Raw genomic sequence first — 24,498 nt, 5'->3', positions numbered from 1 at the left:
TTACCTTCCAACAAGTCAATGACCCTAAGCACACAGCTAAAATAATGAAGGAGTGGCTTCACAACAACTCTGTGACTGTTCTTGAATGGCCCAGCCAGAGCTCTGACTTAAACCCAATTGAGCATCTCTGGGGGGTCCTAAAAATGGCTGTCCACCAACGTTTACCATCCAACCTGACAGAACTGGAGAGGATCTGCAAGGAGGAATGGCAGAGGATCCCCAAATCCAGGTGTGAAAAACTTGTTGCATCTTTCCCAAAAAGACTCATGGCTGTATTAGATCAAAAGGGTGCTTCTACTAAATACCGAGCAAAGGGTCTGAATACTTAGGACCATGTGATATTTCAGTTTTTCTTTTTTAATAAATCTGCAAAAATGTCAACAATGCTGTGTTTTTCTGTCAATATGGGGTGCTGTGTGTACATTGAGGAAAAAAATGAACTTAAATGATTTTAGCAAATGGCTGCAATATAACAAAGAGTGAAAAATTTAAGGGGGTCTGAATACTTTCCGTACCCACTGTACGTTACGTTACAGACTTGCCTTACATTGCGTTGTGGAAAGCCTGTGTCAAGGTCAAGCACACTTCTGAATGGTTGGTGTAAGTTTCATAAAGCACCTTAGAATTGTAGACATCATAATGGTTTGTGGCATTTTCTCATCAGTTTATATTTATATGCAGGCTAATTCCTGATTGGCAAGTATCAGTTAGTGGTGGCACATTTGATTAAAACGTTTCTTTTCTTTTTTTTTTATGGCCTCTGCATAGTCTCTATATTTTATAATTACAAATGATACAGCTGAACTGTCAAATCTATGCAAAAAGGAAAAAACGTGTATTTACGTATTTGAATGCATTGCACAAAACTGGAACTGATTACTGGAAATAAACTTACAATGAAAAATACTCATTAAGGGGCATAAGACACATTTTAATCTTAATATAGGAACTCAATTTTTTGTTGTACAAATGAACTCCGCGATGTAATAAATCGTATGTTTGACCGCAACATACTGTTAATTCAATATCGTTCTGCCGTCACATCGTGCGTGTGTCACACAATCTACATTATGCACGCACCGCGGCAACTGACACAAGACGCAGTCCATTGACATGTGTCACAGGTTTTAGTGACACTGCCACTGAAAACTGGAAGTGCCACCGGAAGTGTCACTGAGCATAGTGGCATGTGCCAATGGCATCTGTGCGTCAGATGTCATGTCACTTAATGTTAAGACTGCTGCTGGCTCAGGATTCACTTTCACATGCATGGTGTGATGCTCTGCGTATTATCCCGCTCTGCGTGTGTGTGCTCAGCTCATCATTAAGGGGCATAAGACACATTTTAATCTTAATATAGGAACTCAATTTTTTGTTGTACAAATGAACTCCGCGATGTAATAAATCGTATGTTTGACCGCAACATACTGTTAATTCAATATCGTTCTGCCGTCACATCGTGCGTGTGTCACACAATCTACATTATGCACGCACCGCGGCAACTGACACAAGACGCAGTCCATTGACATGTGTCACAGGTTTTAGTGACACTGCCACTGAAAACTGGAAGTGCCACCGGAAGTGTCACTGAGCATAGTGGCATGTGCCAATGGCATCTGTGCGTCAGATGTCATGTCACTTAATGTTAAGACTGCTGCTGGCTCAGGATTCACTTTCACATGCATGGTGTGATGCTCTGCGTATTATCCCGCTCTGCGTGTGTGTGCTCAGCTCAGTCGCTCATGGCCCATGTGAGTGCTCCACTCATATACCGTTCATGCTCATCGGAACAGCGAAGTCCACTCAAAAATTGAGCCGACAGGAAACATCGATGTAGTACAGTATTGTTTCTGTCTGCAATAGCCCTACTGTGCTGTAACAAGGTGTGGTAAATGGGCAACTCTGGTAACACTGCCCTCTCATTCATTGATCTGCTAACCGTTATGCTCACGTGTCGTCTGATGATAATAATAGCCTTCTAGGATTAAACATTATTTGGATAATTGGTAAAAAAAAAAAAAAAAATCTCTTAATAGCCTATTTATTATTAACTGCTTAGCCTCCTTGTCATTTTTTTTATTCAATTCAAAGTTTTAAATCAAGCTATCTCATGCTACTGCAACAAAATTACCCAAATGTAAAATAAAAAATACACAGATTGAACAAAACTTTGTTTAATTACCATTATAACTAGCTATCTCACAATATTTACATATGAATAAAAGGCTACATTAAAATCTGTCATATAAATTGGTCTTTTCATTAGAAATTAGCCTACTGATTGCCACCATTGATGGACAAATCTGTATGACATTATATTCTGCAGTTCTTCCCTGTTGTACCGAATATCTATACTTTTCAAATTATCATATCGAAGTTAGAAATTCAAATATTGTGACAATTTATTTTGTAGCGTGCCACAAATTTGTTAAAATTTCCAAAGGGTGCAGCGACTAATGAAAGGTTGGGAAACACTGGTGTAAATCATTAAGAGGATTCTGCTCCATTTATGAGTCACTATCAAATAAACCAGTTTGTGAAACTGATCATGTGAACTTTGTTCTTTCTTAGTCAATATGCTATTTGGATCATTCTCAAGTCATGCTGGAGAACAGGATCATCACATTTAACACTTTTAAACTTGTGCAGTTTGAGCTTGAGCGCTAACTAAGGTCATTAAAGCAAAAGAGTGACATGTAAATGTACATTTTCAGTAAAATTCTTATGCTAATAAAATCATTTGTAATAAAAGCATTGAAGCATGGAGCATTTTCACCAGTGGTTTCAGACTTTTGGACCCCACTGTATTTAGTCCTGTGCAGTGTGCGGGTTGCCCTTTGACCCATGTGGAACACGTCTGATGACAGCAGCTTTTTGAGAGTTTATGGCTCTAAAGTAGCCGAGCACTCTTCTTTTCCATGTTTTCTTTGCTGTGAATGAAGAACACCTTTCTACACACACATAGAAATGATATGTAGATGTGTCGGTACAATCATTTGAAAATGGCATGCAACAATATACACTGCAAAAGGCACCATTCTGAGAGACTAGAAATGTGCAAATGTAGAGCTGTTTACTGAGCTATTTCTACCTGAACGCACCCTTAAAAGTTACTCTTGTTGGTTTAACCTAATGTCGAGTTTTATTTTATTAGTATTAAATATTTTTGACTTGTGTAAAACCAATGAATTCAGTTTTTAGCACATAAAGTACATCTGAAAAAGTACATAGTTATCTGACAATTTTTGTTTTACAGTGTACCTTTACAAAATACTCCCAAGGTGTAACTGTGCTAGTAGTATTATACTACTTGCATCACTCCATTCTCTTTCTTCTCAAATGATAACATGTATTGAAACGCAAATCAATATTTTATGTCCTTTTATTTATTTAGTTGGTAATTAGCTGTGTAAGTGGAATAATGTACAGTCAGCCGGTCTTCAATACAAAATAACCCCTGCTCATCCTGTTAGCTGACTGTGCATTATCACTGCCTTCCTTAACTCTGGTTCCTCCAGAGGGACCATATCTGTATTGTGAATCACTGTGAATAACCGTGTCTGCTCAGGGACTAAATAACTATACAGCCCAATAAACTATAAATCAAAGTCAAGCCACTGTTTAGTTTTATTTGTAGGTAGTAAGGCTGGTGTGTTAGACCAGTGTTTCCCAACCGGGGTGCCGTCTGTTGAGAGCAGGGGTGCCATGTAAAAAAAAAAAAAAATCATTTTAAAATTTTTTTAAATTGCTAAAATGTTCAAAAAAGCATCTATTATATAATATCTATTTCTGATGTCGCCAATAATTAGAGATGCACAGAAATTTTGGCTGCCGAAAATGAGTTCACCACTCAGGTTTCACTTTCACGTGGTGTGACGCTCTGGTATTATCCCGCTCTATGCGTGTGTGCTCCGCTCAGTCGCTCCACTCGTATACCGTTCATGCGAATCAGAACAGCAAAGTCCACTCAAAAATTGAGCCGACAGGAAACATCGATGTAGTTTTATTTATTTAATTCGAAGGCTTGTCGTTATTTTTTATTTGTGCTATCATTATTAATTAATTTATTTGTTCTTATTTTATTACTGACTGCTTACTTGTCATTTTTTTATTCAATTCAAAGTTTGAAATCAAGCTATCTCATGGTACAGCACCAAAATTACCCCACTGTAAAATAAAAAAAACACTGAGTGAGCAAATATTTGTGAGATAGCTAGTTATAATGGTAATTAAATAATGTTTACATATGTATAAAAGCCTACATTAAAGTCTGTCATATAAATTGGTCTCTTCATTAGAAATTTGCCTACTGATTGCCACCATTGATGGACAATTTTTTTTAATAATATTAAAAATATCTGTATGACATATTCTGCAGTTCTTCCCTGTTGTACCGAATATCTATACTTTTCAAATGATCATATCGAAGTTAGAAATTCAAATATTGTGACAAAATTAATTTTGTAGGGTGCCACAAGTTTGTTAAAATTTCTAAAGGGTGCCGCGACTAAAAAAAGGTTGGGAAACACTGTGTTAGACAATGTAAGAGCTTGTTGCACTGGACAGTGTTTTCAGCATTCAAAATCACAAATACAAATTCTGAGAAAAACAGAAATGGTTTAATTTTTAAAGTGCCAGCTAGGGGTGGGCGATATAGGCAAAAATTTGCGATATACGGTATATATATCTCTGTGTTTTTGTATATACAGTATATTTAATATACAGTATATTTCACATACCACCCAATGTTGTCCAACGAAACAATACGTATTAAAGGCTCTGAAAACAAATTAAGTTAATGTAACCGTGTAAGCCTATATGATGTGCAAAAAAGAGTTAAAACCACATTTCATTCTAACATTATAACATTGCAATCTAAAAACTAAAATAATGCTTTTAAAGCAGAAGTCAAGTTTACTAAACTAAAAATGAAAATGAATAAAAGCAAAAGCACAGACTTGTTGTTAGTCTATTTTGATTAGGCTACCTTATTACAGTTAGTGCTATCATATAAATACACTTACTTGTAGGTTTAAAATTCTACATATGTCACATTTATTGTCCAACTACAAATATTTCAGCGAAATTTATATTTTAGTCAGAGTTATTGCGCTCCTATTTCATTGAGCTCCGTCTGTTTGGCGGCGCTCGTTCCAAACGAAGTCTGTGAAGTTTAGCGGAGAATCACAAAGCAGAAGGCTCATGCACTTCTGACAGCAAAATGAAAATATTTCCATGACTTTCTAACATTTACAGACAGAGGATATACATGTGAAATGTAAGTTATGCATTAAGGAAAACAGCACATCTCAAACACATTAATTTTAAACAGCACGTCTCTGTCAGCGGCACACGCAGCCTTTCTGTCAGAGCCGCTTTAAACTGAATCTATAAACTATCTTATGAGTTTTTTTTAAAGCCCTTAATATAAAGCTTGTCACATGTTTAGAACAAACTGGATTATGCACTTCCTCCAAGCTCGATATACCGCCAGCTGACACTGTCATTTACTGGATTTTAAGTGTCGCATGCCTGGAAGAACGTTAGCAGATACATTTTTGGCACACTGACAGGAGAATGAATTAAATGGGTGCATACCAATGAAATGTGGTCGAGCAGGATTCAATCAGGTAGTCAAAGCTGTGGCACACAAGGTATCGCACTTGCTCGTGACAAGAGCTGTTGTCTTAAGGACATTTTAAAATATTTTTTAAGGAAATGTATTTAAAGTTTCAACACACTGACTTCATTGATACTATTGAAACTATCAAAATAACAGTTTGGGAATTATGTAGGGACCTATATATTTCAGTGTCTTGGTCAATTTATATTTGTCTACAAAACAAGTATTCAAGTAGCTTCAAGTATTTAAGCATAAGACATTAGATCAAAAGGTTTTTAATGCTTAAGAGAAACATAAATTCAATCACTTTTGACCTGTACTGGTAGGTTGTTCATCAGCCTGCTACAGATTTCTTGCTGGAAAACTGCTTACTGAACTGTCTTTTAGGAAGGTCAGGAGGTTTTTTCATTGTAAAGTTAATGTGAAAACTTTTAACATTTAAGGTTTTGGTTTTAATCGTAGGTCTGAGTAAAGAGTTACAGAGCAACACCAACAGGATGGCTCAGTTTCAGGAAGTGATGCGACAGCAGCTGGAGAGCTCTATGTATGCCGATCTGGAAAAACTCTTGAGCACAGCCAAAGGTGCAGAAGCTGAGGTGAGATGCAAGCTCACAAACAATTCAACACGTTTTTAAAAATTCAGCTAACTGATTTACCTTTTTATTACAATAATGATTTATGTACACTACCATTCAAAAGTTTGGAGCCTGTATGATTTTTTTCAATGTTTTTAAAAGAAGTCTTGTAACAAATGCTGCCTTTGTTTGATCCAAAATACAGTAAAAACAGTAATATTGTGAAATATTATTACGATTTAAAATAACAATTTTCTATTTTAATATATTTTAAAATGTAATTTATTCCTGAGATGGCAAAGCCATTTTTAGCAGCCATTACTCCAGTCTTCAGTGTCACATGATCCTTAAGGCTAATATGCTGATTTTGCGCTCAAGAAACATTTCTTATTGAGGAAACCATAATATATTTTCAGGATTCTTTTGTAAGGGAAACAGGTCAATAATTTAGCTCAAAGGGAATCATTTAATGAATTGAAAGTTCAATATGGCAGCATTTGTCACTTTCAAAAAATAAATCTTACTGACCTCAAACTGTTGAATGGTAGTATAGGTGTGATCAGGAACATATAATGGTTTCAGCATCATGCAAAAGTTTTTAGTTACTTATGTGATTGTAGAAATGAGCTATTCATCGTCAGCCATGATTCCTCAACTTATTCCACAAGTGAAAGGAGGATGTACTTGGGGGATTACTGAGAGTAGTTTGGTTGGTAATGTGATCTCAACATGTCAGATCAGGAGGCGATCCTGCTTCATGTAAAACAAAACTGCTCTTATTAGTCTGCTGTCATGACTGGAATTTTATTCTCAAGTGAGCGTACATCATTTTAAACACATTTTTCAAAAGTACAATAATTTCTTTATGTGTAGAACTTGTTAATGAGATGAACAACTTCTGCATGCACTTTTAATTAGAAATAGAACTCATCATTTATTCGTTATAGTCTCTCAGTCTCAGTGCACATTAGAATGAAGAACGGAGCAAAGATGAAAAATGAGAGGGACCTTCTTTAGGTGCCATCTGAGTGCAGCAGCTGCTGAATGACGTGCCAGTGTGACAGGAGAGATTTCATTGCACTGCTAAGCTGATGTTTAATTAGTCTCACCATGAGACTAGCTTCGACATGATGCATCTTCTCTCTTCAGCCCCTACCCACTTCCTTCTGTTCATTTTTTCCCCCTTCCTTCATTTTCCTTTTTTCACCAAATGTCTCCGTTTTGAGTCAATTTGAGAAGGTCAGAAAGCAAAACTCTGAGCTGCTTGGCGATCCACCCCAGTATTTCCTCAGCACCATATGGTAATAATCAGGCTTAGCCGTCATCACAGTGACACATACTGACCGCTTGTGTCCCTCCCTCTCCATTACACACAGACTCCCGTAATCCCACCCAAACATTTACTGCCAAATGACATACTAAAATCCACACCCTGCTAGCTCAAATAAAGTATGATAAGGAGATGTGAAGATGTCGTCAGATTACAGTTTACATAGTTACACCTCTTTTATGAAGACATCCACGTTTATGCCTATAAACTGTCACTCTACCATCTATTGTAGCCAAGTAGAGATATTGTAGTTAAGTAGAGATGTCAAAAGCACCGTTACTTCAACCACATATCGATTCTAAAGTAAAGTAACATTATCTGTACCGTTTTCTGATTCATAAGCGGCTGCTTTTGACTCTCACATGAATATTTGTGTGTGCAATGTGAATCAAATCGTAACAATTGCACTTCTTGGTCAAAATGCTAGGTGAATTAAATATAAACCTAGTCAGTTAAGTTAATGTAAACAGCCAGGGGGGAAAAATGGATGTGTCAAAATACCAGATCTTTGGATTAGCCAGACAGTGAAATATATTATATTAGACCTGTTGCTGTTTTATTATTAAAATATTAATATTAATCAAACCAATAATATTGTTTGATTTAATATTCATTTATTTCTATAAAAAAATGTTGTAATATAAATGTATGTACATGTAAATATATTATTACTACTGTTCAAAAGTTTGGGGTCAGTAAGATTATTTTAATTGTTAATTAAATAAGTCTCAAAGGCTGTGTTTATTTGAAGAAAAATACAGTAAAAACAGTAATATTGTGAAATATAATTACAATTTATACAGTTTTTTTTATATATTTTGAAATGTATTTCTTTGATAGCTGAATTTTCAGCAGCCATTACTCCAGTCTTCACTGTCATGATCCTTCAATTATGATCTGATTTGTATATTTATTTTGATTATATTATATTGTTATAATATTTTTCAAAATAGTTTTTAAATAAAGGTTAGTTTTACTTAAATAGTTTTGGTTTTGGGAATCAATACATTTCACTGGCAATGGGATCAACTACGGAAATGTCAGTATTGTGACAACCCTAAATCTATATTATTTGCTAAATGCATTTCATTAAGTGCCACTTAATACTACTTAAGTGTTAACTGTTTTTCTCTTTGGTCAATATTGCCTCACAAGCTTCTTTCCAGGTTTATTTATCAAAGTTGCACTTTGATTAGAGTGCAGAGTTATTGAACTTTAAATTCTCAGCAGGCACAGGGAGTTTATGGATTTTCATCAAACAGGTTTTATTTTTAATGATGTGCACAGTGAGAGGCCTGAGGACCCAGTGATCTTTCACAGCAGGGTGTTAATTATTTCACAAGCCTTTAGGAGTTTTAATTGCCAGACTATACTGAACAAGATTAGAAAGTTATGCTGGCAGGTTGTTTTTTATGTTGAAAAAATTTGGGGGTTTTTGTTTTGTTTTGCAGACTAGAATCATAACAAATGTGTGATTCAGTGGAGGAAGGTGACAGCCGATGCCCTTAAAAAATGTTAATGTAAGAAATCTAAGAAAAAAAAAACTTAAATATTTAAAGGCAAATATAAAAGTTTAAGTACTGATGATTAAAAATGCATATTGACTGACCGCTATTATAAAAATGTCTTGGATAGGCCTAGTGATGCATAATCTGCCAAAATATCTAGAGGTTGAGTTTAAATGACTGAAAATTATTGGTTTCTCAGAAGGAGAAAAAGTAAGGACCTTCCTCAATAATTAATTTTTGGTTGCTCTCTTCCTCAGGTGTCTAAGAAGGACTTTGAAGGCTTTAGGAAGTTATTCCACCGATTTCTGCAGGTGAAGGGACCTTCAGTAGAGTGGTCAAAAATCAACAGGCCCCCTGAGGACTCGGTAAGATAAGCAACACAGGCCTAATATTACACTCATATTATTAATTTAATTTGATTGTAGACCTATAAACTGAATATGCAGAGAAAGTAAAGCTTAATGTATCTATACACACTCCAAGCATTAAAACAGACAGATGGGCAGTACTCATGTCTCATGCGTGGGCATTAGTGTTGCCTTAGGCTCTGGGAATTAGCCAGCTGTGATTAAAATATGCCCACATTCCAGCATGAATTAATGCGCATGACATTCATACACTTCTAGTATTCAAAGTTTATGGGTCCAGTTAGAGTTACAGTATTAACCTGTAGATAGACCTAGTATGAATGATTGTGTGTGTGCAAGGAAAATGACAAATAAAGCTTCAAAATTGATTAGTCTGTGGGCAAGGGAGGGTGTAAGGAAGACACACCATGAACAAAAGTGTCTCCTAATTTGATTTGGCTGTGTTGTGTTTGTGTTTCACATAAAGAATCCAGTGTCGGTCTGCTTTCCTCTGGGTCTGTGATGATTATGCAATGTTCTCTAAGAACTAGGGGTGCTCCGATCAGGATTGTTGAGGCCGATCACAGAAAGCAGTATCAACCAATCATTTAAAACTATTTATAGTGATACTCCAATCAGGATTTTTAGACATTTATTCAGGGCCTGAATTTAATTTTTGAAAATTGGGGAAATTCCCCTCGTAGTTGACTCTTGTGAGAGGGGAAGCAGCACAGACTGTGCTTTCACACAGGAGTCCGCTACTGATCCGTGGCTGTTTACCACAAACACATTTATCCATTATTTTGATTTCAAATTCAAACATTGTTACTGAAAATGCCTTTTCAGTATTGCAATTCTTTTTTTACACAGTACAGTAATACAATCTTTCACAGACATGTTTAAACAACACAATAAATATAAGCAACACATTATTCAATGCTTTTTACTTTTGCATTTACTTCTAGATTTATATATTAATTTGCTCAAGCAAGTGGAAAAAATATTTAAACTACTTTTCTTGTTATCACAAACTTACCATTGACAGAAATAGTCAGCTCTACTGCCTTTCCTTTTGCATTGAAATCTTTATTACAAGCAATCCTGCGGTTCATAAAGAACTTTGTTTTCCTACCTCCACGAGTGCCATCTATTATTGCCTTCTTTATCTAAAAGTGCTTTTTTCCTTTAAACCTAGCCAAAAAGCCATATGTGTTGACTGTGAAACACAGTTGACTTTAATAATATGCGTTTATGGTATAATTACTACATTTTCGTGTCAATCCATGTTCATATTTACTGCAAACAGTGCGCTTACTTTAATTCAGCTCTTGCAACGCAGCAATAGACTCGGTGCCGAAACGATCTCCAGTAGCCCCTCACTGCAGAACACAAGATCCAGGAGATGTGTTTGGATCCACATCTAGGGGGTGGATATTGGTAGGTTTAGGGGTGGAGATGGGTGGGTTTATGGATCAGGGGGTGGAGACGGGTAGGTTAAGGTATATATAAGGTGGGAGGTGTTGGATCTGGATCCAACCACGCCCCCTGGATCTTGTGTTCTGCAGTGAGGACCATCTCACGATCTTGGCACTGCAGCAGACGCATCGCTCCTGAACGCACCACGTATGCACCGCAAACGGAGTAATGTGAACCTGCCGTTATGTGTGTGTGTGCTGCGAGTATGCATGAGCATACGGTCTCCAGGAGAGCGTGTAAGTGCTGAATGGTTAAACACTGGCAAGAATTAAAAAGAAATGCAATTTATAAACTTTAGTGACGATGTGACACTGCCTTGACTGTGCAAGTGACAATTCCTGTGTCAACTGTGCAGCGTGCAGCTCGCTTGTAGACAGACGCGATGTGTGGTGATTTGAAGACATTTGCATATTTTGAGAGAGAGCGCGCACGCGGTGATTCACTCACGCCGTTTGAGAAATTACGTCTCTCACAAGGTATTCAAATTACTTTATTAAAAGTTATTATTATTAAAATTAAAAGTTATTCATTGCGATTTTCACTTTTTTAACGTTAGGTAGTGTCTAATGTTGCTGTTTGAGTAGGGATGGGTATCATTAAGGTTTTAACGGTATTACTACTCTTATCGATACTGCTTATCGATTCGGTACTTTAACGGTATTCTTATCGGTACTTTTTGTTTTTATGTATATATAAATATATATGACAAATTAAGAGCTGAATTAACATTGCTTTATATTCTGAAATGTAAAATAAACATTTAATGAAATTAATATAAAACATAAATTTGTAAATGCGCCAGTGTGCATGCATTTTTAGTGTTTTATACATAAGATACAGTAAGAACATGTACAAAGAAACAAAGTAAAACAAACTGGCAAATACAATAAAACAAATACAAATGAAATGAAATAAACAGTGCTGTCATTTTTCCATGAAGTTCTACTAACATTACTGTTCAGGTAAGTAATAGCCTACAAAAGAAATCTAAAAGTAATCAAATGTAAATGAACTCTGCATAGTTTTCATTGTATGTATTGATAGATTAATGCTTATTAAAGCTACAACGCTATTCAGATTAAGAGCAGATTTGCATTTTGATGGCCCAAGCGCCAGTCTGTCACTTTAAGACAATATATTGACACGCATCGGATTTTCTCATAAACTGTGTTTAAGTAAATACTCTCCAAGCCGGCCAATTAAGTTTGGGTGTTAGGGAGGAACGAATGTGCACCGCTGTGAAGGGAAAGAAGTTGCGCAATACGAAACGCAGCTAGTTTTTAATAGCTTTACGTCTTCTTTTATATAATCCTTAGAAGCCAAAATGGAAATAAAAAAATAAAATTAGCTTAATAAAACAGCCACAGGCATAAAGTGTAAGCAGATGTTTGAATATTTAGTTCTCTCTTCTATCATAATTAAACAGGGCTTTCATGCTGCGCGTGCTGAAGCTCCTCGGCGTGAGCGCGATCTCGCTTCTGAATTGCGAATAGCAAAAATGTATCATAGACAAATGTTTGAAAAACAGCTGGCGACTCTGGTGAGATAGAATTGGCAAGATAATGTGTATATATAGCAATAATAAATGTATGTGTGTTTTATTAATTTCTCCAGTACCGATAGCAGAACCGTTAACGTCAGAGCTTATCGATACTCCGGTCTTTCATAATTTAGCCCCGGGACCGATTAAATACCGAGTTTCGGTACCCATCCCTATGTTTGAGCATAAACAATATCTGCAAAGTTACGAAGCTGAAAGTTCAATGCAAACGAAATATCGTCTTTAAAATTCTGGCAGTTTAATGCCTACAAAAATGGCTGGTAGGGACTACAACAAGTTAATTCCCGGGTTTGTGACGTAACTAACCCAGATAAACCCCGCCCTCGGGAAAAGGCAGCAAAGGGGGCGAGGCCATGCTGCGCTGCTTTAGAGAAGAGGAAGAGAAAACTAGAGGTGCACGTAAAAATCTATTCATATATGAATCGCGGTTCTGTCTTCTAAAGATTCTAATGGATTCACAAGTTTCAAAATAAATGTTCTAAAGCAGCGGTCCTGAATACTGTTCCTTGCGTCCCCCTGCTCTGCACACGCTCTGTATCTCTCTCATATTCAGCTCAGCTCCAACAATGAACTGTTCCAATTATACACTTATTTTCACATAGCTATGAGAAGTGTTAAACATGGACGCGCATGCAGTTGCCGTACTGTATTAAAGCTTTAATCAGGATAAAACCGTATATTAAAAGCTAACATAAGAAGTAGCATTTACAAATAACAGCGTATCTAAAAGTATGAGACAACAACAAACAAAAAACATAGGCCTACCATTAAAAGCCGTGCTTGCACAGGTTCTGCACGATCCTCTTCAATAATATCATCTACTTCTCAATCGGGCTCAAACTAAGCGATATTAATGACGCCGTTGTTTACAATACAACCGGAGCACATGCAGCTGAGGCGAGGGGTGGGACGCTTAGACGTGCACTAGAGGCGGTTTAGCCAATCACAACACACTGGACTAGCTAACCAATCAGAGCCCATTGCCTATTTCTGAGGGAATGGAAATGATCAGCGTGTTTCTCAGAGAAGGGACAGAGCGGTGTGGAATAAAGGTAAATTATGTGAAAAATAATGCGTTTTTTCAAAAACGAAGCATTAACACGTTAGACTGCACCCCATAAACACAATCAAGCCTAGAAAAAAAACAGTGAACCACCCCTTTAATGAAGAAATATGAAGGTGAGTACCTCACCTTCAGCATTATAGCCTAATTATTTCACCCGCGCTGGACAGAGACCGAGATGGTGCCGCTGCATGTCATGCCAAACCTCTCACGGCAGCGTCATCAGCTTGAGATCAGCCTTTTCAGAGACCGCCGATTAATCATCCCAACGTGATTATCGGCCGATAGTGATCGGTAGCCGATCAATCGAAGCACCCCTACTAAGAACCAGAAACCAGAAATGAGGAACCACATGCTGACTGTACTATGAAACTCCGTGTGGAATGTTTGATACTATAGTCTGCACCATACAGCCAGGTTATCTGAGCAGGATATTAAATGCCTTGCTCCAGAAATTCCTGTTTTAACCACACTTACAAGACAAGCACTGAAACCAAGCTCCCTCCAACTCCTTCCAGACTTAAAGAGTGATGTTGACAGACATTTGTGTGTGTGTGCATGTAAATTTAAGGATACTTGGAGAAGGTGAGGTTGTTACATAGAAGAGAAATTCCTGCAGTTCTGCATTATGTACAGTAAATGCTGTAATGTGTTTGGCTGGGACGTTGGGACTTTACTACAGCATCTCAAATGTTGTTTTGGTCATTCTACAATGCCTGAGCCGAAGTCTTCATCCATCTTCGAAAGCAATGACCACATGTTTTGTGTTTCGTCTGCTCATTTTGAGGCTCAAGTATTTTGTTGTTTTGGTCATTCTACAATGCCTGAGCCGAAGTCTTCATCCATCTTCGAAAGCAATGACCACATGTTTTGTGTTTCGTCTGCTCATTTTGAGGCTCAAGTATTTTATTACATATGAAAATTATTATATTCAGTGGCCTACTTTTCTTAGTGATATTTAGTGCCAGTTTATCAGGAAGTGATGATTTTGTTCTCTGACTCGTTGGATGGAAATGGTGCTTTAATCACAAATGTTTTATGCGATATTCTAATTTTGCCCATCATTTAAATTCGCAACTTTGGATGGAAACATAGCTAGTGTGTTTATGTCATGGAAATGCTGTGTGATGGAGATACTACGTTTTAATCCTTTTCTTTGTTTCATGTTTGTTTCATCTGTTTGTCATAATATCATAGTGGGGCATTGTGCTCTGAATTTTAGTGTAAATGTGTGGTGCTATTTTATTGGTATCTGACTCATCAGTGATGTCTCCTGGTCCCATGGCCCTCTGGGAAACAAGAGGAATGAAGTAAAAGGAAAGGCTCCTTTCTTTCATAAACGCATCCATCGTCTCTCTCTTCTCGTCTTTCTGTCTCCCTCCCACTAATACTATTGATCCAGCAGTTGGACTGTTTATTCGGTTAAACATTGTAATTTTTTGCCTCTATGAGAAATGTTGTGTTTGCACCAATGTGTGTTGTGGTTGTTTGGTGTATCTGAAAATTATTCTTGATGATTGATGCTAACCGCAACGTTTGACTTCTGACCCCTTAGTCAGATTTTTTTGTAAGAATCATCCAATGAGATGAACACACACACCCCAATAGCAACAGCTTGTGGATGAAATTTAGAAACTTCATTTTAGTCACTCACTGGATGGATCATTTATGAACTCCAGTAATATAATCCAAAACTCCTTATTTAATATGAACTTTCAGATGGTAATAAAATGTAAGCATGTCATGACTGACAGTTGTTTGTCTTTCTTTCAGATCCAGCCATATGATAAGATCAAGGCAAAGGGTCTACCAGACAACATAGCAGACAGTCTGAATAAGCTGGTGGTTGTGAAGCTGAATGGAGGTCTGGGAACCAGCATGGGCTGCAAAGGGCCCAAGAGCCTTATTAGCGTCCGTAACGAGAACACTTTCCTGGATCTAACAGTCCAACAGATTGAGGTTTGTCATATGACACCGAAATCTTGAAGTATAGTTTCACACATGGAGGTCTATAACATCTTCCTTTTAATCTCCATGACAGTCATTTAGCGGGGGCTAAAGTGGCCATGCTAATTAGCCAAACATTGCCCCTTTGGTTTCAACAAGTTTGTTAGTTCCCACAAAATAGACAATTTCCTTCCTGCATAATTTGCTTTATATAATCCACATTTGGTTTAAAAATACAGAACACTACAATTCTTTTTTTTTTTTCCATAGCACATTTTGTAAGATAATATCTTTCTAATATTCTTCAGGTGTTTTTATTTGTAGGGAATGCACATTCAATTATTGTCTTTTTTAAATGCATCTCAGATAAAAGAGCTTCTCAGATCTGAACCCAAAGAAATATAAATCACTCCAGCTGGGGACACAGCAGCTGTCTGAGAGATTTGAAAGTGAGCAAATAGACCTCCAGCCATAGGTCTTAAATCACAAACATATGTTCCTCTGTTTTTTCCTTCTCTTGCTTTCTTCATCTACAGCTGTACAACACAGACACATTCCTTCATTTATACAGAGTGTGCGTTTTAAACCAGCAGCAACAGGCCTCTGCTAGTTATTTTTCTCAGTGCCATGGACTGAAAGATAGTTAGTGAGTATGAAAGAGATCTTGGGGTGAAACAGAGAGAGCTGTGTTCTGGGCAAGAGGGAAAAAAGATAGGGGCCGAATACTGAGCCCTGTGGGACGCCCTCACTGAAGAACATTCAGCTCAGTGTCTCTTCGACAGACCATTTACCTGCCTCATGTCATCAGATATCCCACTCACTGAATAAGGCCCAATAGTACATGTAAATGGGTAATCTGTCCTTCTCTTTCAGAAATACAGACTGTCGTTTCTGTACTTGGCAGGCCTTTAGCAAGCCCTTAGGCCAGTTTATACCATTTGGCTTCTCTCTAGGCTGAGATTTATGGGCATAAATTCATTACAGGAAACTTACCTAAAACATGTCAACACATCCAACAGTTTCTGAAAGAGGATGATGCATACTCATTTTAATAATTTGTGTGGGAACTTTGTAGTTATTTAGAGTATCATTAACCATTAACACAGGGAAATTAAATAGTTTATTTATGGCTAATTCTTCAGTTAGGAATTTTTTTTTAACTAGTTTCATTCTGTTACTAATATGTTTTTCTGAGTTTTAAGACTGATGAAACTTTAAATTTGACAGATTTTCTCAGTTTTGAACTTCCGTAAGATAATTCATGTCAGTTTGTGCTACACTGAAAAGCATTTGCATTAATTTGGACAATTGTCTTTTTAACAAGGTTTCTGTAGTTTGTCTGAACATTTAGAGAATTACTGCAGAAACTGGTGTCCAGCACTATGCTTAAACGTTGATCCAAAAATACATACTTTTTTTTTTTTTTTACTTTCAGTGTTTACTGCAGTACGGTTGATACCTTGCCAGTTCAACTAATAATTATTTTGATTAATTATTGACCATGGTCATCTCACCAGTGTAACTGCAGAGATTAGATAGGAGATATGTCTAGACCTATATCCATTTGAGACCATGTTTTATCAGCTTGGCTCTTGTGTTAAAGATCACACGTTTACAGAATTGTTGTCTAAACAATAACTTCTGTTATTTAGAATTATCTAGAGTTCATTCTCCCAGATAAAACAGAATGTGCTGCATAATGTACTAAACCTGCCAAAGTATCTGTATTAATGTGAAACATTATGGGTTCACGGTTGTTGTTAGCTTGTTTAGAATGTTAATGGATAACCTGAGTTTAACCTGCTGGATAATTATTTTAGTAAATATTTTTTTCTCTCTGATCTCGTCAGCACTTGAATAAAACATATAATGCTGATGTTCCACTGGTGCTTATGAACTCTTTCAATACGAATGACGACACTAAGAAGATCCTACAAAAATACAGGCACCACAGAGTCAAGATACACACTTTCAACCAGAGCAGGTATTTAACCCACACATGCATACATACACACATTTACCTGACAATAATAGACTTACATTTATTTTTAAATAAAGCTAATTAGAGCTAAAACCATAAGCCTAAACTAAATGTTATTATTATTATTATTCCAGGTTTTTTCATTTATCTGACTTCTCTTAGTACGTATTCTGAGTATAGCTAAGTAAGCACTAACCACAGATATATACACCGTAATAATGTAACATTTATGTAGTTTAAGTACAATAGATCTCTCAGTTGATGACACACCACATAAGCCATAATCACACACATCTAAACAAAGAAACAGATTGTAATTCAGGGTTTTGGCACAGACAGTGCAGAATGAAAAAAAACTTGGAATTTCTTCACCTTAATAATGTGTACTGCTGACCCTTAACCTGCAAACATTTTTTAAAACAAGTTTTTTTTTAAACAATTTAAAGATTGATGAGGTTTCTAAGCAATAATGGGGATATGTTAATATTTGATGGACTCGTCAGAGCAGAAATTTATTCAGAATACAGTGCTAAAAGATGGCACATATTTAGTCCCCATTGAAGCTGAAGCTTGTGGAAGAGACAATGTGATGAAAGGATGAGGAGGAGGATGAAGGCTACATAGAATATCAGATGTTTTCTCTGGCTTCATTTGACCTGAATAAGCCTGAAATGCAAGAGCGAGAGAAGATTTTAGAGCCCCCCTGAAAGCTCATTTGCATAAGCAATGTATTTTTTGTGCCCATAAATATAAACAAGGCTTGAAATGTTTTTTCTTTCTGCATCTATTTTATCGATCCATTTGAGCTATTTTATGACTTTTGATCTTACTGATTTTTAGCGATGCAGCTTTGGCCAATATGATAGTGATAATCATTTATTATTTCACAGACTATCATTTTAGTATTATTTATATACTATTATTATATTTATAATTAATTTCAATTAGCTTTATTTTTATATTTACATTAGAATACATTAGAAACGTAGACTTTCTCTCTTCTAAATTTTCCAGGTATCCACGCATAAATAAGGAGTCATTGTTGCCGGTCGCTAAGGACATGGCTATGACAGGAGAGAATGCAGATGTGTGGTATCCTCCTGGTCATGGTGACATTTATGCCAGCTTTTATAACTCCGGTCTGTTGGAGCAGCTCATCGCTGAAGGGAAGGAGTATATTTTTGTCTCCAACATCGATAACCTGGGCGCAACGGTAGACCTGTATATACTGAACCACCTGGTGAGCCAGCCGAACGGCAAACGCTGTGAGTTCATCATGGAGGTCACAGACAAGACCAGAGCAGATGTGAAGGTGAGGGAATATTATTTGTGTGGGATATCATACAGTAGTCCAAAACAACAGTGTGACTTTTAATCAGAGGAATTATAATTTCAACCAAGCAGCCACTGTAGCCAAATGTATTTTAAATGTTTAAGAACAGTAAAAGTAAAGTAAATGAAGGTGACAAATGGTAAAACCAAATGTAAACAGGTCCAGTGATTCTTTATTAATAGACTGGACCAAAGCACTGTGACAAGAAATGATCAGAAAAGACGATGTCTTTTCTTTTAGTCCAAGTTCAGTAATTTGCATTTACGTCCATAAAGGTCATTCTGAGGTAAATAGATTTTTTTCATGCATGTAAATAAATGAGCTGTATTTGTAGAGCACGAGGCTTATGCATGTTGCATTGTCATTGAATGCTGTGTGTTTCTGTTGTCCAGGGAGGTACGCTCATTCAGTATGATGGTAAGCTTCGGTTATTGGAAATCGCCCAGGTTCCCAAAGCTCATGTAGATGAATTCAAATCAGTTACCAAGTTTAAGATCTTCAACACCAACAACCTGTGGATCTCCCTATCTGCCATAAAGAGACTACAGGAACAGAACGCCATGGACATGGAAATCATAGTCAACCCTAAGGTATGAAAACTAAAAGCTTGCAGAAAAAACAGCTTGAGCATTGCATTTTAAGACATATCAAAGTATTGCAGTCAAATGAACCTGAAATGATACAGTTTCCTTTTTTTTTAAAATAGCTAACTAGTCATTCAGGGAACCAGACATTTGATTTTTTTTCACTTCTTGTTTTAATTTTCCTTCTCAAGTTTTAGTTTCCCCCAACAGTCACTCTTTATTTTATTGTAAAGCACTATTTATAGCTGTGCACTAGAAATCTCTGTTTTATTCTCCTGGCCATCCTCTCCTTTGAAACCGGTAACACTTTACAATAAGGTTCATTACTTAACATGAGTCAACTTCTTTAGTTAACATGAACTAAGCATGAACAATACTTCTAGAGCATTTATTAATCTTAGTTCATGTTAATTTCAACATTTACTAATGCATTATTAAAATCGAAACTTGTGCTTGTTAACATTATTTAATGCACTGTGAATTAACATGATCTAACAATGAACGACTGTGTTTTCATTAACATTAACAAAGATGAATAAATACTGTAATGTATTGTTCATTGTTTGTTCATGTTGGTTAATAAATTAACTAACATTAACTAATGGAACCTTATTGTAAAGTGTTACCCTGAAACCTTAGCTGAGAGCCTGATTCATTTATCAGGCCACTCGGGACCCTGTAACACTGCGCTTCTGCAGTCTCCTTTGTATGTAGAGCATTCACTTATGAATCAAACCCACTTACAAAACACAAGCACTATAACAAGTTAATGTTGAGACTGTGTGTTTGAGTGCCCTTTTTATACCAGACCCAATATCTCATTTGATTAGAGATCATTTGGGGTCTAGTTCAAGGCTTGTGTGATCAGAGAGTTTGATGGAGGGTTTTACAACTGATGAAACTACTGATTAAACTGATCAAAATAATAATAATTAAAAAGTACATTTATAAACAATTGAAATCGAAACAAACAGTTTCTGTTGGGTTTTCTGTTCTCAGTCCATCACGGGAAACTAAAGAAATTAAAGGTAACCATAAGAAGAAGTGTGTGTGTGATAGTTAGTTCAACATTCTTAGAAGTGGGCTAAAAAGCTCTCTGTGAGGACATTCAGGGACTCCTCATTTGGAAAAAACTTGTATTCATATATGAAGTAAAATTATTTTTCTTATTCTAGCACTGTGCCCAAACCAAACACAATACAGCGTTTTCAGTTTCCAAATGACAAGTGATCTGTCTGTTCACACATGAAGCTGGTTATGAAGAGGTTGCATCTGGTTATGAAACAGTATAAAAATGCAAAGGGGGTAGCATGGAGTAATTATAATATGCATTATATAAAAACCAGTAGAGTTCTATGGTATGCCCTCATTTAAATGCCAAGTAAGTGTATGTGTGTGTGTGTGTGTGTGTGTACACAGGGTTTCCGTGGGTCCTTAAAAAGTCTTAAATCTGATTTTAAAAATCCTGCAGATACCCTGTCTAGAGTAGTACACAGTTCAGCAGAGCTCCATATTGTAGCATATGTAGCACCATTTCTCCCCATAAGGCACAGGCTCTCATCCAGCAAGAAATTTGAGTTTGTTCTAGATTTCTTCACATCCAATCCCTCTCGCTCCTGTTCCTGTCGACCTTATACTTTTTCTGCCTGTGTGATACCAAGACCAACTATACAATGCATTCACACTTTCTCTTAACATTAGACACTTCCATTTAACATTATTGTCCTTCATAGAACAAGTATAAATAGTTTTGTAAATGATTATTCCACACGTTTCATTATTTATTTGTTTTTAATTTCACCTTATAATTTTTTTAATCAAAATGTCATAACTCGATCTTTGAAATGACAGACTTCTCTCTGGTGACAAATGTCAGACTTCTCCACTTATTTTAGTCTGCATAAACCACTTTTTTCTTACAATAGACAAACTCTCATTCAAATCTGCCTCCATCCAATCAACAACTCATGAATAGAACCAAGTCCCGTCCTTCATTTATTTTTTTTTTTTCAATAATTTGTTTCAATTGGATGTACATAAAAATAAAGAAAGAATGAAAAGTTCTGTTCCATCTATTTTAGGTCTAATTTTATATACAGTGGGAAATATAAAAGCTTGAGACTGCACTGGAAATTTGAGGGGGTTTTCCCATTTAAACTTGGATATAAATATGTTTTAAGATTTTGAGAAATGTATTATTATTATTAAATATAATATTTCTAGGTCACTGATCAAATATGCACATTTAAAACACTGACTGCGTGAAGTATGAATATTCCATATAATTTGTCCATATAGTTGCTAGAAAACTGTTGTTTAAAATCCTTTTCTGCCTCTCTCTTAGACTCTAGATGGAGGTCTGAATGTCATTCAGCTGGAGACCGCAGTGGGTGCTGCCATCAAGTGTTTTGAAAACGCCTTGGGCATCAACGTGCCTCGCAGCCGCTTCCTGCCTGTTAAAACCACATCTGACCTCCTACTGGTTATGTCCAACCTGTACAGCCTGGAGGCAGGGTGTCTGACCATGAGCGAGAGGCGCGAGTTTCCCACAACTCCTCACGTCAAACTGGGCATAATATGCATTATATAAAAACCAGTAGAGTTCTATGGTATGCCCTCATTTAAATGCCAAGTAAGTGTATGTGTGTGTGTGTGTGTGTGTACACAGGGTTTCCGTGGGTCCTTAAAAAGTTTTAAATCTGATTTTAAAAATCCTGCAGATACCCTGTCTAGAGTAGTACACAGTTCAGCAGAGCTCCATATTGTAGCATATGTAGCACCATTTCTCCCCATAAGGCACAGGCTCTCATCCAGCAAGAAATTTGAGTTTGTTCTAGATTTCTTCACATCCAATCCCTCTCGCTCCTGTTCCTGTCGACCTTATACTTTTTCTGCCTGTGTGATACCAAGACCAACTATACAATGCATTCACACTTTCTCTTAACATTAGACACTTCCATTTAACATTATTGTCCTTCATAGAACAAGTATAAATAGTTTTGTAAATGATTATTCCACACGTTTCATTATTTATTTGTTTTTAATTTCACCTTATAATTTTTTTAATCAAAATGTCATAACTCGATCTTTGAAATGACAGACTTCTCTCTGGTGACAAATGTCAGACTTCTCCACTTATTTTAGTCTGCATAAACCACTTTTTTCTTACAATAGACAAACTCTCATTCAAATCTGCCTCCATCCAATCAACAACTCATGAATAGAACCAAGTCCCGTCCTTCATTTATTTTTTTTTTTTCAATAATTTGTTTCAATTGGATGTACATAAAAATAAAGAAAGAATGAAAAGTTCTGTTCCATCTATTTTAGGTCTAATTTTATATACAGTGGGAAATATAAAAGCTTGAGACTGCACTGGAAATTTGAGGGGGTTTTCCCATTTAAACTTGGATATAAATATGTTTTAAGATTTTGAGAAATGTATTATTATTATTAAATATAATATTTCTAGGTCACTGATCAAATATGCACATTTAAAACACTGACTGCGTGAAGTATGAATATTCCATATAATTTGTCCATATAGTTGCTAGAAAACTGTTGTTTAAAATCCTTTTCTGCCTCTCTCTTAGACTCTAGATGGAGGTCTGAATGTCATTCAGCTGGAGACCGCAGTGGGTGCTGCCATCAAGTGTTTTGAAAACGCCTTGGGCATCAACGTGCCTCGCAGCCGCTTCCTGCCTGTTAAAACCACATCTGACCTCCTACTGGTTATGTCCAACCTGTACAGCCTGGAGGCAGGGTGTCTGACCATGAGCGAGAGGCGCGAGTTTCCCACAACTCCTCACGTCAAACTGGGCAGCTCCTTCACCAAGGTACCACACCTAATGAAGCATTCACAACAAATGATTCGTTCAAATCGCATGGTGTTCCTCTCACACTGTAGTGTGTAGGCATGATCTCACTAGTGTTTCAAGACAATCAAATCTGCCAGCCAGAAACCCACTAAGATTTTTAAAAAAAAATAAAAATTAGGACATCCTCATGATTACAGCTTTTGGATTCTCTAAAGAAAAATCTCTCTCAACAGACGGGTAATATACAGTCTAATACTTAAGAAGCCTTGATCCAGTTTCCTTTTTTGTCCTTCAGGTTCAGGAATATCTCACACGATTCGAGAGTATTCCAGACATGCTAGAGTTGGATCACTTGACAGTGTCTGGTGACGTCACCTTCGGAAAGCACGTCTCTCTAAAGGTAAGACCAAGGAACATCTGAAAAAAAAAAACAGATTCCCCAATCAGACGTTTTTGCAGGGTGTTGTACAGTCTGATTATTCCTGTCTTCGCAGGGAACCGTCATCATCATAGCCAACCATGGAGACCGAATCGACATTCCGGCCGGCTCTATGTTGGAAAATAAAATAGTGTCCGGAAACCTTCGGATCCTGGACCACTGACGCCTTTGCGTCGTGTGACCTGGATGCAGAATCACATGACCGACCAACACCTGTCACTGTCCTCATCATCATAACCAACCACAGAGACACAATCAACATTCTGGCTAGTTCCATGAGAGGAAATAAAAGAGTCTGGGAACTTACAGATCCTAGAGCACCAACACCTCTGTGTCATGTGACCTGGATGCCTAATCACATGACCGACCCACACCTGCCACTCTCAGAGGCTCCATCAGTGGTGCTGATCTCAGCACACAGCGCCACAAACACCTTACAACTTCCACGCCATTCCTGAGACATTTATTTTTGTAGTAGTTTGTGTATTTTTTTGTTTTAGTTTTCTGTCCTTTAGTGGTCCTCATATTTTATGTGTAACACATCTCATCATTGTGCTTAGTTTTAGTTTTTTACTCTCAGAATGCAGTATTTCTCTCCTTGTATCTATGGCATCACAAACTGACCATTCGGGGACAGGATCCTCTACTTGCTCGAAAATGTGAAAGAAAGAGTGCAAAGCAATAAGCATTCTGCAACAGTGAAGGCTGACCGTTCTGTCTTTGTGTTCTAGAACCTGTTCTAGATCCTGAACATTCTGTGGAACTAAATAAAGTGCAATATGGAACAGATCAATAGCAGTTCACATGTCTTCATTTCTGCTCAAGTGGATTTCACAGAAGTTCACTGGAAATTAAACACACCTGCTTGTTATTTACAGGAGAATCAGAAAGCGAGGGAACAAGCATGTGCACA

The 24,498-nt window shown here is 36.9% G+C and overlaps 1 protein-coding gene across 1 annotated transcript in view; it reads left to right on the top strand.

Annotated features, from left to right (window-relative positions):
• Positions 1 to 24,374, top strand: part of LOC107583292 (UTP--glucose-1-phosphate uridylyltransferase-like) — a 35,011-nt gene extending 10,637 nt beyond the window's left edge. The window contains exons 2-10 of the mRNA XM_016269474.1: positions 6,086 to 6,219; positions 9,294 to 9,401; positions 15,257 to 15,442; positions 17,281 to 17,414; positions 18,426 to 18,723; positions 19,137 to 19,334; positions 22,922 to 23,164; positions 23,442 to 23,546; positions 23,641 to 24,374. Coding sequence (XP_016124960.1) covers positions 6,086 to 6,219; positions 9,294 to 9,401; positions 15,257 to 15,442; positions 17,281 to 17,414; positions 18,426 to 18,723; positions 19,137 to 19,334; positions 22,922 to 23,164; positions 23,442 to 23,546; positions 23,641 to 23,748 — 1,514 coding nt within the window. The 3' untranslated portion in view covers positions 23,749 to 24,374. The remainder of the gene's footprint in view (positions 1 to 6,085; positions 6,220 to 9,293; positions 9,402 to 15,256; positions 15,443 to 17,280; positions 17,415 to 18,425; positions 18,724 to 19,136; positions 19,335 to 22,921; positions 23,165 to 23,441; positions 23,547 to 23,640) is intronic.
• The last annotated feature ends 124 nt before the right edge of the window (positions 24,375 to 24,498 follow it).

This window comes from Sinocyclocheilus grahami, unplaced genomic scaffold, assembly GCF_001515645.1.
Source record: "Sinocyclocheilus grahami isolate Dianchi unplaced genomic scaffold, SAMN03320097.WGS_v1.1 scaffold4.1, whole genome shotgun sequence".
NCBI lineage: Eukaryota > Metazoa > Chordata > Actinopteri > Cypriniformes > Cyprinidae > Sinocyclocheilus > Sinocyclocheilus grahami.
The sequence above is the reverse complement of the archived record's forward strand: the minus strand, read 5'-3'. Positions and strand labels throughout refer to the sequence as shown.